This window comes from Ranitomeya variabilis, chromosome 4 (assembly GCF_051348905.1).
Source record: "Ranitomeya variabilis isolate aRanVar5 chromosome 4, aRanVar5.hap1, whole genome shotgun sequence".
Lineage (NCBI taxonomy): Eukaryota > Metazoa > Chordata > Amphibia > Anura > Dendrobatidae > Ranitomeya > Ranitomeya variabilis.
In genome coordinates, this window is record NC_135235.1 from 225,946,174 (window position 1) to 225,965,030 (window position 18,857).

Below are 18,857 nucleotides of genomic sequence, written 5' to 3' on the forward strand. Positions count from 1 at the left end.
TTTTTGCTTTTTTGTTTTTTCTACTTCTTCTTCTCTCAAGTGTGATTATGGAGACACCCAACTTGTCTAGTTTTTTCCATTATTTTTGTGGTGAAAAAACAATACGTTTTGAAAAAAAAGATTTAAGGTTATGATGTCGCCATTTTGGAGGCCCCTAACGTTTTCATTTTTAAGTTAATGGAGCTGTTTGATGGTTTATTTTTTGTGGGGCAAGAAAACGTTTTTACCAATACCATTTTGGGATGGATATGAAATTTTGGTCTCTTGTTACAGCATTTTTCATGGTAGTGCAATGAGCAAAAATAGTGTAATTCTGGTATTCTTAAATTTTTCAATTTATGGTTTCTAGTACCGATTAATTATTTTTATATTTTAATAGATCTGACTTTTCTAGATGCAGATACACCATATATGTGGATTTTGTGATTATCTTTATTTTTAATAGCGGAAAATGGAAGGATTTGAACTTTTATGTTTTTTTCATAGTTTTTAAAACTTTTTTCTTTGCTTTTCACTTTTATTAGTCCCCTTAGGGGGCATGATTCTACAATCATTTGATCGCTTGTACTATATGAAACAATGCCATGATATTTCTGCATATAGTAAAAATCATAGTCACCTTTGAAGCCCGGCCACAAGAAGAGCTTCTAGGGAGCTCCATAATGACAAGCACAGAAGTCTTCAACAGACTCCAATCCATCGACGACCAATGATCACGTGACAGGTGCACTGATGGATGCGTGGAATAAAGTGCCTCTATCCCGGCGTGCTGTTAATGCCATTGTCAGAGGTTGACAGGCATTTCACGGAGAGGCATTTCACAGTTTAACAACCATGAGTGGCACTTTGCGCCACTTGCTGTTGTTACAAGCTAGTCCTGGCAGTAGCACATAGCCATTACCTACTGGGTATTGGGCAAGTTCACCCTCAAGCCTTCTCCATACACCTGTTTCCAGCTTGTACCCTACGTGTAAGGCCAGGGTCACACTTGTGAGTTTAATGCGAGAAACTCACGCAAGCTTCTGGCATCAATACCCGGCACTGCCACCAGCACTCGGGACCAGAGCGTGCGGCTGCATGTATTTCTATGCAGTCCCGAGTGCCGGCGTCAGTGCCGGGTATTGATGCATGAGTTTCTCGCATTAAACTCGCAAGTGTGACCCCAGCCTAAGCTGGAGGTCTGTAAGGAGTTAAAGATGTCTTGCAATTCGAAGATACAGGAGCTGCACAAAATATTCCGACGCTTTTTACACACACATCACAGGAGAGAAAATTTTAGAAAAAATTACAAATGGGTCTAGAGAAAATTTTTAAAAAACCCTCTAAGGCTACGTTCACATTTGCGGCCAGCGCCGCAGCGTCGGGCGCCGCAGCGGCGCCGCATGCGTCATGCGCCCCTATATTTAACATGGGGGCGCATGGACATGCGGCGCACTTGCGTTTTGCGCCGCATGCGTCGCTGCGGCGCCCGCGTCGGGGCGCAGAGGACGCAGCAAGTTGCATTTTTGCTGCGTCCAAATTCAATGAAAAAAACGGCGCATGCGGCGCAAAACGCAGCGTTGTGCATGCGTTTTGCTGCGCTTTTGTTTGCGTTGTGCGCTGCGGCGCCGACGCTGCGGCGCACAACGCAAATGTGAACGTAGCCTAAATTAATATGACATTTTTATCATCTGCAGGTTGTTTCCACAGATCATCTTGCAGTGACTGGAACTTCAGATTTCCTAGAACCATCAGAGCTTTGAGGGGTTCCTGCCTGGAGATTCCTTGCACCTTAACCCATCCAACTCAAGTCAACGATTTCAACTTACTTTGGTTCTTCGGAAACTCTACTAGAGACATAGTGGTATATAATAATAAATCACGTGATAAGTTAAGCAGGGAATACAAAGGATGCACATCTCTGGTCCGAATGAGAAGAAACAGCTGCTCATTGAGGATAAATAATGTACAAAATGAGGGACAATATTATCCGGGAATAAGCAGGATTCTAAACGCCTACAATCTTGATGGAAGATTCTGCACAGTGAGCGTCTCAGGTCGGTTGCATAATAATTGAAATAGACAACATGTACAGTTTCAGTGTTGAGGATAGAAATGAACTAAGTTAGAAATACAATAATTATGTACATTATTAATTAGAAATAGTCAATGATAAACTTGAAAACTTTTTTGAGAATTCTATTTGAAAAGTTATTATTTTTTAACTTTAAAAACAAAAAATGTATAATGAAAACAATACAGGGGTGGTGTTGAAGATGCCTAAAACATTAGAAATGTACAGCTTACATTTTACTCTTTTTTTCTTAAAAAATTATTGACTTTTTAGAACTAAAATAATATGTATAGGATTTTTTGTTGAAATAACTTTTCTTTTGAATGTCTAATACCATTGTACTTTCTCTATCGCTTCGTAACTTCCACAGATTTTGTATTTGTCTAGTAGAAATGATTTGAATCAAATTTACATCATATCTTGAGGAAATTGCTCAACCCGGCTTGCAACTTACTTCCCGCAAATCCCCCAACATAACACATGCCAATTAAAACCTCGCTAAAAATTAAAGATTACAACAGCCAGTGAAGGTTGACATGACCTCAGGAGCGACTGGATAGGCTTCTCAATGATGTCTTGCAGCTATCACTTCACATGGTTTAGCACATTCAATCTAGAAATACTGTCGTAGTCTTTCTAAAAGCTGAGGTAGGGAATGCAGCAGCCATTTTTAAGTGAATCTGGACAGTGAGAAGACGTCACAGGTCACAGATGAGCCCTAGAGATAGGGAAAGAAAGCCATAAAACACTTGAACTGTTCAGATAGATTGTGAAAACACGACAAAAAGATTAAGAAGAGTGTCACACATTTTTACTAAACATGTGGAGGCTTTGAATTATTTTCGATTTGCCGGAAAATTTAGAGAATCTTGCAAATTCTAATATCTAAAGATATGCTCATTTCTAATGACTAGGTTTGACAAATTACCCCAACTCTTAATGTACATAGATTATATTGGAAGAAGAAATAATCCAAAATAGATACGTTTTTGAAGGTTGACATATATTCACTCCTTCTCTCTAGATTTTCCTCTGAAACCAGTAATCAAAGGGTCTGAAAACCTTATAGAAGGTACAAAGGTCAACATAACTTGTGCCGTAAATTATACTTGTGCTTCAAGTCCTCCAAATTTAACATGGAATATACAAAATTTTCAAGCCATCACCCAGTACGTTAACCGGTCTCAAGGTAATTGGGAAGTGAAATCTGAAATGCAATATTCTCCCTCCTCGAAGGACAATAACCGTTCACTGGAATGTAATGCAACTTTCCAAAATGGCCCCAAATCTATGCAAAGTGTAACACTGCATATTGAAGGTAAGTGACCATTTGTTTGGTGATGTAAAGGTTTTAATCTGTGAACCCTTAATGATTAACCTAATGATGCAAATACCTTAAAGGGCCACTGTCACCCCCCCCCAGGCGTTATAAACTGAAAGAGCCACCTTGTGCAGCAGTAATGCTGCAGTCTAACAAGGTGGCTCTTTTAGTTTTTGATTAAGTTATTACCGCAATAAAACGTTTTAAAAATTGGCCAAACGTACCAGCGATTGTACCGGGAGGCGGTCCGAAGCGTCCTCTATGAATCTTCAAACTGCCGTCACTCTTCTCTTCAGGGCCGATGGTACCCGCCCCCTTCGCGTTGTTGCTTCAAATCCGGCGCCTGCGCTGTGCGTGCCTGCCTGGGGCCTGCGCAGTCTTCTTTGGCCGTCATCACTCACACGCAGGGTGCCTGACTGCGTCTGTGCGGGCAGTGCGGCCGCCCTGTTACTGAATCCCCGCCCCGCACTGTGTTATTCATTATGCACACTGCGGGGCTGGCATTCCTGGGCATGCGCACTGCACTGCGCTGTTCAGGCCCTCCCCCAGCTCGGACGTTCTCCCTTGTCTGACGTTGCCCCTGCTCCCCCGCCTTCCGGCATTATTTTCGGCTGCCAGATTCCAAAATCTGGTGAGGATTAGTGTATATGGCGGCAAGCTGCTGTGTGCTTTGTCTCTCTCTATGTGTTTGTATGTTTTAATGCAAATGCATATTTACACCAGCAGCAATGAAAATTAGGTACTTGTGTGGGTGGCCATAAATTACAAAGCACTGATGATCAATACTGTTTTTTTGGGGAGCATTATAGGTTTACATTGCGTTCGGGCAATACGTTTTGCGAATATAGCTAGCGTATTGCACCAGCGCAATGTCTTTAGCGGGATTGCTTTTGCCGATCCCGCTATCGCAGATCCACAATCTGCGCTAGCGAGGAACGGAGCTTGGACGCTGAAAGCAGCATCTGAGGTCCGACTGAAAATAACGGCACATCGCAAGGGCGTGCCTAAAAAATGGCATGCGCTAGCGATGCGATCCAGATCCTAAACACATTGCCGTCAATGGGTGCGCTAACGGACCCGTTGCATGGCGTAACTTGCGACAATCACGCCATGCAGCGTACTCCTTTAGCGTTAACCCATTAACGCTTAGTGAACCTATTCGTAACGCACTGAACATCACTAAAGGAGGAGGGGTCTGCATTATACCACATCAAAGAACAATAAACGTTGAGGGGTGACCATTATTACACCGTACTGCAGATCAATGCACGGTCAGGGGTCTGCATTATTATACCGCACTGATCATCAATAAACGGTGAGGGGGGATCATTATTATTCCGCACTATAGATCTATAAACGGTCATGGTGGAGCATTGAGTGGAGCACTTAAATACGTGGCACTGAAATACGTGGCACTGAAATACGTGACACGTGGCACTGAAATACGTGGCACGTGGCACTGAAATACGTGGCACGTGGCACTGAAATACGTGGCACTGAAATACGTGGCACTGAAATACGTGGCACTGAAATACGTGGCACTGAAATACGTGACACGTGGCACTGAAATACGTGGCACTGAAATACGTGGCACGTGGCACTGAAATACGTGGCACTGAAATACGTGGCACTGAAATACGTGACACGTGGCACTGAAATACGTGGCACTGAAATACGTGGCACGTGGCACTGAAATACGTGGCACTGAAATACGTGGCACTGAAATACGTGGCACGTGGCACTGAAATACGTGGCACGTGGCACTGAAATACGTGGCACTGAAATACGTGGCACTGAAATACGTGACACGTGGCACTGAAATACGTGGCACGTGGCACTGAAATACATGGTACGTGGCACTGAAATACGTGGCACTGAAATACGTGGCACGTGGCACTGAAATACGTGGCACTGAAATACGTGGCATTGAAATACGTGACACGTGGCACTGAAATACGTGGCACGTGGCACTGAAATACGTGGCACGTGGCACTGAAATACGTGGCACTGAAATACGTGGCACGTGGCATCACTCAGTGCCACGTATTTCAGTGCCACATGTCACATATTTCAGTGCCACGTATTTCAGTGCCACGTATTTCAGTGCCACGTGCCACGTATTTCAGTGCCACGTATTTCAGTGCCACGTACCACGTATTTCAGTGCCACGTGCCACGTATTTCAGTGCCACGTGTCACGTATTTCAGTGCCACGTATTTCAGTGCCACGTGTCACGTATTTCAGTGCCACGTGCCACGTATTTCAGTGCCACGTATTTCAGTGCCACGTATTTCAGTGCCACGTATTTCAGTGCCACGTATTTCAGTGCCACGTGTCACGTATTTCAGTGCCACGTATTTCAGTGCCACGTGTCACGTATTTCAGTGCCACGTGCCACGTATTTCAGTGCCACGTGCCACGTATTTCAGTGCCACGTATTTCAGTGCCACGTGCCACGTATTTCAGTGCCACGTGCCACGTATTTCAGTGCCACGTGTCACGTATTTCAATGCCACGTATTTCAGTGCCACGTGCCACGTATTTCAGTGCCACGTGTCACGTATTTCAGTGCCACGTATTTCAGTGCCACGTATTTCAGTGCCACGTGCCATGTATTTCAGTGCCACGTATTTCAGTGCCACGTATTTCAGTGCCACGTGCCACGTATTTCAGTGCCACATGCCACGTATTTCAGTGCCACGTGTCACGTATTTCAGTGCCACGTATTTCAGTGCCACGTATTTCAGTGCCACGTGCCATGTATTTCAGTGCCACGTATTTCAGTGCCACGTATTTCAGTGCCACGTATTTCAGTGCCACGTATTTCAGTGCCACGTGCCACGTATTTCAGTGCCACGTGCCACGTATTTCAGTGCCACGTGTCACGTATTTCAGTGCCACGTATTTCAGTGCCACGTATTTCAGTGCCACGTATTTAAGTGCTCCACTCAATGCTCCACCATGACCGTTTATAGATCTATAGTGCGGAATAATAATGATCCCCCCTCACCGTTTATTGATGATCAGTGCGGTATAATAATGCAGACCCCTGACCGTGCATTGATCTGCAGTACGGTGTAATAATGGTCACCCCTCAACGTTTATTGTTCTTTGATGTGGTATAATGCAGACCCCTCCTCCTTTAGTGATGTTCAGTGCGTTACGAATAGGTTCACTAAGCGTTAATGGGTTAACGCTAAAGGAGTACGCTGCATGGCGTGATTGTCGCAAGTTACGCCATGCAACGGGTCCGTTAGCGCACCCATTGACGGCAATGTGTTTAGGATCTGGATCGCATCGCTAGCGCATGCCATTTTTTAGGCACGCCCTTGCGATGTGCCGTTATTTTCAGTCGGACCTCAGATGCTGCTTTCAGCGTCCCAGCTCCGTTCCTCGCTAGCGCAGATTGTGGATCTGCGATAGCGGGATCGGCAAAAGCAATCCCGCTAAAGACATTGCGCTGGTGCAATACGCTAGCTATATTCGCAAAACGTATTGCCCGAACGCAATGTAAACCTATAATGCTCCCCAAAAAAACAGTATTGATCATCAGTGCTTTGTAATTTATGGCCACCCACACAAGTACCTAATTTTCATTGCTGCTGGTGTAAATATGCATTTGCATTAAAACATACAAACACATAGAGAGAGACAAAGCACACAGCAGCTTGCCGCCATATACACTAATCCTCACCAGATTTTGGAATCTGGCAGCCGAAAATAATGCCGGAAGGCGGGGGAGCAGGGGCAACGTCAGACAAGGGAGAACGTCCGAGCTGGGGGAGGGCCTGAACAGCGCAGTGCAGTGCGCATGCCCAGGAATGCCAGCCCCGCAGTGTGCATAATGAATAACACAGTGCGGGGCGGGGATTCAGTAACAGGGCGGCCGCACTGCCCGCACAGACGCAGTCAGGCACCCTGCGTGTGAGTGATGACGGCCAAAGAAGACTGCGCAGGCCCCAGGCAGGCACGCACAGCGCAGGCGCCGGATTTGAAGCAACAACGCGAAGGGGGCGGGTACCATCGGCCCTGAAGAGAAGAGTGACGGCAGTTTGAAGATTCATAGAGGACGCTTCGGACCGCCTCCTGGTACAATCGCTGGTACGTTTGGCCAATTTTTAAAACGTTTTATTGCGGTAATAACTTAATCAAAAACTAAAAGAGCCACCTTGTTAGACTGCAGCATTACTGCTGCACAAGGTGGCTCTTTCAGTTTATAACGCCTGGGGGGGGGTGACAGTGGCCCTTTAACTTCACAATGTTACCACAACACCACGGCGGGTTAGCAAATCTAATACAAGCCAAGACTCTGACTGTCATGATAATCCATTAATGTGCCATATTTTTTTATTTTTGGCATAGTGGGTTCAACGCAACGAGAATGTGCCTCTAATATGTAGCTACTTGTAGTTGAAATTTTTTTTGCAGAGATATTAGAGTTGTGTCAGACATTTTGACTGATCACGTTAATGTTTTTCACAAAAATGGCAGATAAGAAATAAAAAGAATAAAAATAATTCATAAACTTGCATTCGCCATTTTGAATAATTTTTAGAGCAAAAATGTCAACAAATGGCACAAGACTAAAAAGAAATGTGAATGCAAAAAAATGTATTAAGAACAAGTTACACGGCACTCTATAAATTTGTGAGAAGAGGTGCTCAAGTAGGGTTTCCAGCCCCTGAAATCAAATGTATCAAAAAGCTTGGCACTCAATAATGCTTGTAGAAAATAAAGCCTCCCTCAGCGTCTCAGCATGCCACCAGCGCTCCAGGCAACAGAACGTTTAGTACACAGTGTGGGCACATTGCATGCCCAAGCAGCTTATCCTGCTCACAGTCACGGTCTCCATTACTGCCTCTGAAATTTGCCTCCACATATATTGCCAGTATACTCATACATCTGATTATAAGTTCAGATCCTACGCTCCAGTACAGTAGATAAACTTGCTCTGAGGAAGGTCCACAAAGGACCGAAAACGTTTAGTAAGAAACGAGCTACCGCTGATCTGTCTGTCCAGATGTATAATTAATGACTTTATTTTCTACAAGCATTATTGAGTGCCAAAAAATTTATTAGTCAGAATCTATATCTCTTTGGTTCTCTGTATAAAAAAATAATCTCCACTCCTCAACGTTACGCCCACAGTCATCCTTTCTCACTGATCATCTCACTGCCGTGAAGATTGACTTTCTGGGTTTCTTCGTGCTAGTTTAAGACTTCCGGCCTTGATGAGTCCCATTACAGTTCTAAACATGCAGGGTCATGGCGAACATTGTGATGTCATGATCCTATACATGCTTGCACAGAACCATTTTGGGCCTCATCAGAGTTCAAAGACCCAGGGATTCAGCGCTTGCGATGGCAATCAGAAGATGTGATGAGAACTAGACAGGGGACGGTGAAGAACCGAGAAGTGAAGAGGTGAGGGTCAAGGATTTTTTTAAATTTTCTATTTATGGTCAAGGTCTATTACTCCAATGTCATAAAAGCAAATTGTTAGTTTAATATTTTAATATTTTTGTCTTTCTTGAGCATCAGCAGGACCATCGATGCCGGTGATCACAATTATTGTACTGGCTGGAGTCGCCTTTCTTCTTTTGCTTTTACTACTTGTCTTCTTTTATAAGAGGTATTGTATAATATTGATAACCAACATAATTAAAGGGACATTAAGACTTTAAAGGTTATTCTCATCTTTATCTTTGATGACCGAGATGGGAATGATTGTGTAATAATTATAGGGGATAACTCAGGAGACTCTTTGCATGGAACAAGACAACTACAGGACACAGTTTTATAAGTGGTAAAGTCTATATTATCACATGGTGATTCAAACAGGTGCAGAGAGAAACTCAAGTCCACAACACTTGGTGTAAATATTAAACGCAGCTTAGCAGTCTATAAGGAACTTCAGGGGAAAATGCAATCACGCAGAAAGTCTATGAAGCACAATTATTCTTGAGGATACTTGTCACGAATAAGTCCTTGTTTTAGTCCAAACACAGATAGCTATGTTATAAGGCAGTTCAAATAATATCTTAGCACAACCAGGGAGGCCTGGGTAATAGTCTCAGGTCTTTGCAGAGCAGCAACAGCTTATATGTCCAGCAAATGCAGATGGAAGTAAACACGAGCAGCTAATGAAGGAGGATTACTGGATACTGGTGTATGCAGCAGGAACTCAGAGCAGAGTAGCAGGATCACCACACAGGTTCACAGGAGCAGGTATACAGCCAGAGAGTCAACAGGGTCAGGAGCTGGATGCAAGGCAGAATACTCTAGCACAGACTGAAGGCTGGGGTGGAGTTTTATAGCAGGAAGACACAGTGCACATGAGACCAAAGACGCCATCTTGGAAAAGGGCAGTAATGCACAAAAGGTAATAAATATGTTCAGAGTCCTGACAGATTGTACTAGGGCCCAGCCATCAGAGAAGACGTTAAAAAAATAGTTTAACATTTAATTAGAGATGGGCGGACACCGGGATGTTTGGGTCTGGTGGGTTCAGCTGAACAGTTACAAAAAGTTTGGGTTCGGGTACCCAAACCCAAACCCGGACCCCATTCACTTGAATGGGGTACCCGAACATCCAGTGTTTGCTGAACTTTAATGTGCATGACAGCGCAGCAAACACCGCTTCTGAACAGCGGTGAAATCATTACCCGCCGGTCAAAGAGCCGCGGTTCCCACATTATAAGAAGACAGCGTGAGCTCTCAGTTGTGATCGGAGGCATAAAGTTTACCTTCTGGTTATGGTGTCAGCTGATGGTACTACTACTCCCATCATCCGACATCTGCTGCCGCTAATAACAGTGAGAGCAGGAGCGGCGGATGGGAGTATTCATCAGCCGCTCCTGTGCTGTAAATAAAGATTTTTTTAAAAAAACCTGGCGTGGATTCCCCTGTATTTTTGTTAACCAGCCAGGCAAAACTAACAGCTGGGGGATGCAACCCTCAGCTGTCAGCTTCAGCAAGGCTGGTTATCAAGAATACAGGAGTCCCCACGCCGTATTTTTTAATTATTTAAAGAAATAATGGTGTCATGGTGGTGTCCATGCCCGAACAAATTATTTTATCGTGTAATGCACTGGAAAGTGGGAAAAAAAGTCCATGTGCGTTGAAATTGTAAAATAAGAGCATTTCCCCAATTGCTTTGTGTTTTTTTTTATTTTTTATACTTACTATATTCACTACAGTAACGTCCATCATTTTCGGGCGTGTACATCTACTAAAGGCACTCAGACTTAGTAAACTGTGTGTGGGTGTCAACGTCCCATAGGCGTATACTCCCGAAAATGATGCACGTCACGCGCACATTCGCTCTGTCTGCATCGTTACAGTCTGTGGCTCTGTCGGAGCATACGTGGGGATCCCGTTTTGCAGCAGTATCCCCCTAGTTAGCCCCTCTTCTCTACAAGGTTTTAAACTGTGGATTGGACCTCACTATCTTTTAAAACATTTGCCAAAACATTGTGCATTAGAAAAATATATTTTATTATTCTTTTCTTTTTATGATTTTCATGTACAGTATGTTGTCTGCAATTCCAAAATTGTGTATTACACTGAACACAATTTTATGTTTTTTTAATAGAAAGAAAATCTGTCAGACACAAGTAGTTAATGAGGTAGGTGCTTTAAATTAGTCCTATTTCTGCACAAATAAAAAGTTCCCTCTAAGAGCAGGTCCACACATCCGTTAAAAAAGGCCCACGTTCAGTTCACAATAATTGTCCCGACTGGTAAGTTTTCTGACCTGAACTAACTGTTCTTTAGGCAACCGTGAAGTCATTAGGTCAATCCCGCCGGTCACACTAAGCAAAAACCAAACAGCTCGGTCTTATGAACTTAGCCTTAGTTTTTTAAGCTAGTGAGTGAAACAACTATAGACTTTGGTTTCTTATAAGTTGAGGGGTCCAAAACAGCAATAAAAAGTCTGCAATATAACACCCCTTATTTAGGATCAGCTGCCGTGTGTCCCAGGTCTGTCCGGCAGTAGCACCTGGCTTCCATTCAAAGCCAAATCTAACCCAACCAACAGGGGCTCTATCGAAGAGTTGGGAATTTGTAGGCTCTCCTCGGTCCATGGCACACTAGGTCCATGATCCAGGCTCGAGCAAAAAATATTATACAACATATAGAATATTATATATTTAGTACAGTTAAATATGGCCAGCTGTAGAATTTATGAAATCCCTCACAAAATAAAATCACTGGCCCCGGTGTTAGCAAAAGCTTTGTGTGTTGTAGAATAATTAGTCGATTAATGGTTAAGGAAGCATAACTCCCATTACAGTTTTTATCCTCTTAATATATTGCAAACACCTTATTATATACCTTTAAAGGGAAGGTGCCACCAGTTTTCTTGTAGTTTGTTTTTTGTGAAATCAAGCTTAAAATAGTAAATAAAATGTATTAATGCAATGTTTGCACTGTTTGCAAACATTCTATATGAAAAATATTATATATTTTCTTACAAATATATATATTGACCACTAGGGGGAGCATTTTCCGTTTTAGACCTCAAGCAGCTATAGTAAGACTTACCAGCTTTACTGTTAGCTGGAAAATTGGGGCAGTAACTGATGACATCAGCATTTCCCTCCCATTTTGGGTGGTCTAATATCCCTGGGGCAGAATGAAGAGCAGCATCACAGGGCAGAGCCATTTTGTGTGTGCTATCACCAGCAGTTACTGCATCAGAAGCACAGTTACATAGTTTATGTGGTGTGTATGGAGCAGCATTGTCTGTGCAGAGCTGTCTGTGACTCATCCCTCAGTAAGATAAGAAGGAGCTCCAGGTCTGCAGTGAATGGCCAGGCATTGTGGAGGGAGGGGAGAGATACATTGTATGGCAGAGAGAGGTGTCAGGTGTCACCTCTCTCTGCAGGCTGTGAATGCAGCTTACCAGAGATCACAGATCACAGCAGGAGAAGCACACAGGGCAGCTTGTGAGGGGCAGAGGATGTCTGCTCAGTGCCTGGAGTACAGAGGAGCAGTGCACATTTCTCCTGTGATAGAGAGTAAGTGGAGCTCGGCAGATAGCACTGGGCTATAGTAAAATGGCAGCTAGTCACACCTACAGCAGTGAATTGTGCAGCCCACAGAGGCGTGCCCAGCTCACTGCTAAAGCAGCTACAATGTTAAAGATAGGGTCCGCACCGGTCTATTATCTCCTATGTCCATGGGGTGCTGTAAAATGACACTGTTAGTGTCGTGAACTGCTGTGAAACCAAGATGTCAGCCCCCAGTTCCTTCTTTAAACACATATAACACATGAAATCTGTTTCACATGCATTTAAAACTTGGTTATAGCAGCATGTTCTGCTACATTACAGTGATTTATTAATGATCTACAAACGCGGTACCTTACCTTTAAAGGATCAAACATTGACTCACAAACTAGCACCAATTGGTGACATGAGGGATACTTTTTTATTTTCACAGCTGAGGTATTATGGAAACTTTTCCTGTACAACTTCACCTTCCGAAGATAGATCTTCTCAATGAGATTAAATGCTTTTCTTAAGGAATATAACTAAAATCTTACAATTTTATCTTTTTAATTGTGTAATATATTGCATGTTAATTTTATTATTACACAGGTTGGACAAAGTCCAGAACTCACATATGCGGAGCTGGAAAAGAAACATGTGGCAAACGATTATGATACATTAAAGGTATTGATATAAATCACAATCTGCAATAATATCTCCTTTATTCATTATACAGAAGTTTTCAGTGATTCCACGCTTAATTTTTCTTAAGAAGATACAAACTTTTGACTTAAGCCTGTTTTATGGGATGCTCAAATTTTACAATTACATCCAAATGATCCAAACACAGTTGCCAATCAAAGTGCCTCCTTGGTGACATTTCTACCTTTGGTTGAATGAATTGATGCTAATAAAAAAAAGGCTCATATAAAGTTGGGCATTGTATACAAAGCCTAGAGGTTGACAGGCAAAGAATAGATTGGCATTTTGTTGATACTAGGTCTGTGGGCCAACCATGTGACGAAAACCTTTGACTTAAGCCTGTTTTATGGGATGCTCGAATTTTACAATCACATCCAAATGATCCAAACACAGTTGCCCATCAAAGTGCCTCTTTGTTGACATTTCTGCCATTGGTTGAATGAATTGATGCTCATGTAAAGAAGGCTCATATAAAGTTGGGCATTGTATACAAAGCCTAGAGTCTGACAGGCAAAGAGCAGATTGGCTCTGTGTTGACACCAGATAAGGAGAAAAAGAGATCCGTGTGTTGGGTCTGTGGGCCATCCATGTGGTTCTTGAGAAAAGTTTATTGGCCAGTGGTGACAGATAAATAGTTTTTTCCATTCTTTAAACAAATAATTGGGATACACATGACAATTTTATTTTTCTTTTCATGTATCTAAGAACTGACAGACAGGTAATGCCTGGTCTGCTCGACGCTGGCTCAGGGTTGTCTAAGAATGCTCCTGCCAACAATTCTGCTTCCTCAATTCTAGAGAGCAGTTCTTCCTCAGCCAGCTCTACTGACTAGGGAGGGACTGCTAACGTCTTGCCGATTGATGTTTTTCAATTTTTTTCAGTATTTTTCATGGATGAAACTCATACTTTTCATATCTGTGTATTTTGTGGACCAAGTAGTCAGCACAAAATCATCGAGACATGTCCAGTCTTGATTCTTGGATCAAATTGCTAATACAAAATCTATAGGTGCCCGGAAAAAATTCAGACAGAAATTGGACGACATCCATGTGCTGTTCAGAGTGTTTGATATGAGAAGCTTGAGAAATGTTTTATTTTGCTTCATCCAAGGAAAAATTATGGAACTCTGACCAAACCCTATTGGCAAAAACTCACACTGTGACAAAACAGAGATATAACACTGACGAAAAACACTGGTTAAACTGATTTTTTCATGCAAGAAAAATTACTGATATCGGAAAGAAGCCTGATATCAATCATATGCAGTCACACATGGGGCTAGCTGATAAGTCTTGATAACTATGGTGCTCAGAAGAGCAATATGACTTTAAGGTCTTATTGGACAGTGAGGAGTTAAGTTTTTGGTTTACCACCGATGTTAGGGAAACTTCTTCTAACCAAAGCTTGCAAAATTCATACCGATCACTTCCAGTTGTAGTTAAATTACAACTTTTATTTAATTAATCTGTTTATCTCTTTTGATTTTCATAAATTCATTTTTTTGTCTTATTCACAGGTGGAAAATAGTAAAAATTCAACAATCGAAAATGAAGATCCTGACTATGAAAATGTTCAGAAGAATTAATTTTTTTTTTCACAAATGCTGATTAATGGTATTGATTTTTTTAGAGCATATTGATATCATATGTGCGGTTGCCTTGTAGCCCCACATTTTTTTTTGGATAGCCGTATAAGTGAGACTGAGAGAGGTTATGAGTAGTGTTGAGCATTCCGATACCGCAAGTATCGGGTATCGGCCGATACTTGCCGTATCGGAATTCCGATACCGAGATCCGATACTTTTGTTGTATCGGGAATCGGTATCGGGACCATATTAATGTGTAAAATAAAGAATTAAAATAAAAAATATTGATATACTCACCTCTCCGAAGCAGCCTGGACATCACTGCTGGTAACCGGCAGCCTGCTTTGTTTAAAATGAGCGCGTTCAGTACCTTCCATGACGTCACGGCTTCTGATTGGTCGCGTGCTGCTCATGTGACCGCCATGCGACCAATCACAAGCCACGATGTCATCCCTCAGGTCCTAAATTCCCTTCTAGGAATTTAGGACCTGAGGGATGACGTCACGGCTTCTGATTGGTCGCGTGGCGGTCACATGAGCGGCACGCGACCAATCAGAAGCCGTGACATCATGGAAGGTACTGAACGCGCTCATTTTAAACAAAGCAGGCTGCCGGTTGCCAGCGGGGATGTCCAGGCTGCGTCGGAGAGGTGAGTATATCAATATTTTTTATTTTAATTCTTTATTTTACACATTAATATAGTTCCCAGGGCCTGAAGGAGAGTTTCCTCTCCTTCAGACCCTGGGAACCATCAGGGATACCTTCCAATACTTGAGTCCCATTGACTTGTATTGGTATCTGGTATCGGTATCGGATTAGATCCGATACTTTGCCGGTATCGGCCGATACTTTCCGATACCGATACTTTCAAGTATCGGACGGTATCGCTCAACACTAGTTATGAGTAAAGTGTATCACTCCGAGACACGTCAACCATGACAGATCCCATGCGGGATGTTTTTCCTCTGTCTTTGATTTTGCCGTAGTGGATTCAAATAAAAGCCTTTTTTTAACTAAATGCTGGATTACTCTATTTGCACTTTTTTTTGGTCTTTTTTTAAATTTTTTCATTATACATTACACTACCACCTTTAATATTTTATATTAATTAGAATTTAATTATTTTGCACTAAATATCACAATTTTTATTCTCTCACACGTCCTGTTCTTCTTGGTGCATCAGGACCAATATTTTTAGTTTAATTGTCCTTTTATTATCTCAGTATTTTGTTCTTTTCTTGTATACTACACTTGCCTTGCATTCATTCTCTTTATACAATCCCTTTTTACATATTACCGCTCTTTATATCGTTGGTGTATCACTTAGACTACCACTGTTACGTTGATAATCTATCCATAGCCCATATTGCGTGACCTGTGCTGTGCACATGCGCCGCCTGTGTCCCATTCTCTTGGCATCCTGCATCTGTGTGTCCTCGGTAAGCCAGTACTCAGACTCCATGCGTCTGCCCATATGGCGCGGATGCTTGGACTTCCGGGCACTTCTGGTGGTGCATGCACCGTTTACCCCCAGGTCACTCTTATTGGCATTACACAGTTCGCATATATTTACACCCTTCGGTTTTACAGGACGCCACCCCCTGATGAAGGAATTATTTCCAAAACGCGCGTCGGGGTGTGTGCGCCATCTTGGACCTCCCGGAAGTTAAAGGTACACTGACCCCAAATCTCTTCCCCTATTTACACACTTGCACTTTGAGCATTCTATACTTTTGATTGGTCTATTGGTTCAGACCCTGCTGCACATGAATTGTCACCATAATGGAGTGATCTCTCTTTATATATTTTTATTTAATTTACTGGTTCCTCCCACGTCACCAATCCGTGACGTAACTACACAGGAACAGCTCTCCAGCACCCCCTTTATCTCTCAGGTCAATAAGGGAACTGCACCTAGAGCAAATGACTGCCGGGGAGACTGCCCTGTTACCCACGCTGGGTATTCTAAGATTCGCAATCAGAATAAAAGGATCAGCCCAAAATTAATTTATGGTTTTACTGCCTTAAGGGCGCACTTGATAATTACAAGAAATATACAGTAAAAATATACCAAGAGTTACAGTCAGAGTAAAATATATATAATATATATATATTTTTACAGTATAAATCTATTTTTTATGTGAACAATAATTTTCTTTGGTCCACCATTTATTTTATAGGATTTGTATATAGGATTATATATTTATTTTTTTCATATATTATTTGATGCATGGTCCAGATATGTGCACATGTCTTTTATATATTTAGTACTACTGTTTGCCACTGTGTATTTAATAAAGGCAATTTTATTTGAATATTCCTTGTCCGGTATTTTATGATAGTCCACTTTTTGGATTTTCTTTTAGTTATCTATCATTCTTTATAGTATCCCTATCAACAATCCAGTAAAGCAAAAAGTGACTTGTTATTCCACCAGGTGGCGGTCATGAGCTACGCATCACAGTTTAGCGTTTCACATCTCAATTCATCCCGTTGGCAGTGTCGGTCAGACAGGGATCACCAACTTTTTCCTCCTATTATCAATATATACAGCACCACTTTTTTTTCTGCCGTTATTGGAATTTTTTTCTATTTTTTTTCTGCCTTTTTGCTAATATGTATAGGTCATTTTGCTTTTAGATATATATGTTTTGACAATTCTGGTGTCCTTACCAGATATAGGACTCATTAGAGTAATCGGGGGATATTCTTCGTTGAGCAGGAGCACCTTATTGTCCATGTTAGGGTGCCAACCTCCTCAGCTTGGTAGGGTATGTAGATATGTAGGCCTTGTTTCCTGACTTATACACAGAAATGTAAACTTGTACTTTATATATTTCTTTATTCTATTTTTGATCCTTAAGTGTTGGCTTTAAAAAAATCTAATAAAATTACATTTTTTTAGGGATTTTTTCCTTAGCGTTTTTCATCCCACCAGTTTAGCTACATGTAAATATTACATTACCCTCATCCAGAAATTCACCTCTGATTCCATAAAATAATTAACTGGGTAGCTTTCTAAGTTAATGAAGAGATCTTGTTTTTATTTGTAAATAGTGAATCAAGTGTATTGTGCCAACTTCAGCTCTTATTGTCGGGTGTTCACTGCTGTGTAGGGGCCCACCGGGGATTTCTCCTGTCTACCTGTGGGCCAGTCCGAGCCTGTACTCTGGGAAGTTTAAAATTTTTTAAATTAAAAAAACAAGTCTATATATCTTTTTTGTAATTGAATGCTTTATAATGTATAAATCACTATGGATTAAAAAAAATTCTATTGTCAGATGCAGCTGAAGATAAGAACAATAACAACATTTTCATAATTGGAGGGGCAGCTGGATTTATGAGTATACTTATATTACTTACGGTGGTAATTTTCTGCATCCTACAAAGGTATGTCACATACAATATATGGATATGTAAATAAGAGAAAGTACATCAGCGGCACTAACCCACCATCTGACATCAACTGGTTACTCTTTGCGGAGGTAGCAGGCGAACTCCGTGCTACAGCCTGTCATACAGACTTTGGGTGCTCCTTCACGGGAATGCAGTCCTTATTTCATGTAACGTTTTTCAAGAAAGAAATAGTGCGGGCACTCACCAGTCTTCAATAGAAATAAATCCTTTATTGTAAACGAAACATCCAGAAGAAGTGGTTACGGCCGGGGGAGAGCAAGCTCGTGTGAGCGGGGGAGGACACCGCTCACACGAGCTTGCTCTCCCCCGGCCGTAACCACTTCTTCTGGATGTTTCGTTTACAATAAAGGATTTATTTCTATTGAAGACTGGTGAGTGCCCGCACTATTTCTTTCTTGAAAAACGTTACATGAATATATGGATATGTGTGTGCTAATGTAGCACTATTGCCGGTGCCCAAGCATGCTGTTCTCTTCTCCCTCCATGCAGGGATGTTGGCTTACTCAGCACAGTCCCCAACGTACTTCCTGGTTAGCTCCCCTGCTCTTAAAGGGAAAGCATGCACATTTTTCGAAATCCCTTCAGCCTGTTGATGAGAGCCATTTAGCAAAATGTGCACACTTGCAAGATGGCTCCCAGTCAATAGGTGGGAGGCATATTATATAAAAGACTCCTACTCCCTTAGGGAGTCCCCAAGCAACGTGCAGAGTCATTGGGTGGTTGGTGTTCTAAAACTACAGTTGTGAGGTCCCCTGGCCCCAATATGGCCAGTGTCCTGAACCC

General features: G+C 42.2%; 1 protein-coding gene across 2 annotated transcripts; it reads left to right on the forward strand.

Annotated features, from left to right (window-relative positions):
* Positions 1 to 1,679: 1,679 nt before the first annotated feature.
* On the forward strand, positions 1,680 to 15,094 carry LOC143768706 (uncharacterized). 2 transcript variants are annotated; one of them, XM_077257360.1, is made up of 6 exons: positions 1,680 to 2,036; positions 3,078 to 3,371; positions 8,910 to 9,006; positions 10,969 to 11,002; positions 12,980 to 13,054; positions 14,589 to 15,094. In XM_077257360.1, exons 1-6 carry the CDS (start codon positions 1,910 to 1,912, stop codon positions 14,655 to 14,657), a joined length of 696 nt encoding a protein of 231 aa, XP_077113475.1. In that variant the 5' UTR covers positions 1,680 to 1,909; the 3' UTR covers positions 14,658 to 15,094. The 2 variants fall into 2 exon arrangements, with proteins under 2 accessions (XP_077113475.1, XP_077113476.1); XM_077257361.1 differs by having other exon boundaries at positions 8,916 to 9,006.
* The last annotated feature ends 3,763 nt before the right edge of the window (positions 15,095 to 18,857 follow it).

Bases quoted from the DNA above. Each gene is read 5' to 3' on its own strand.
- LOC143768706 (XM_077257360.1), top strand. From the start codon at position 1,910: ATGAGAAGAAACAGCTGCTCATTGAGGATAAATAATGTACAAAATGAG. The intron at 3,372-8,909 runs GTAAGTGACCAT...GTCTTTCTTGAG, and splicing joins TGTAACACTGCATATTGAAG to CATCAGCAGGACCATCGATG. The intron at 13,055-14,588 runs GTATTGATATAA...TCTTATTCACAG, and splicing joins ACGATTATGATACATTAAAG to GTGGAAAATAGTAAAAATTC.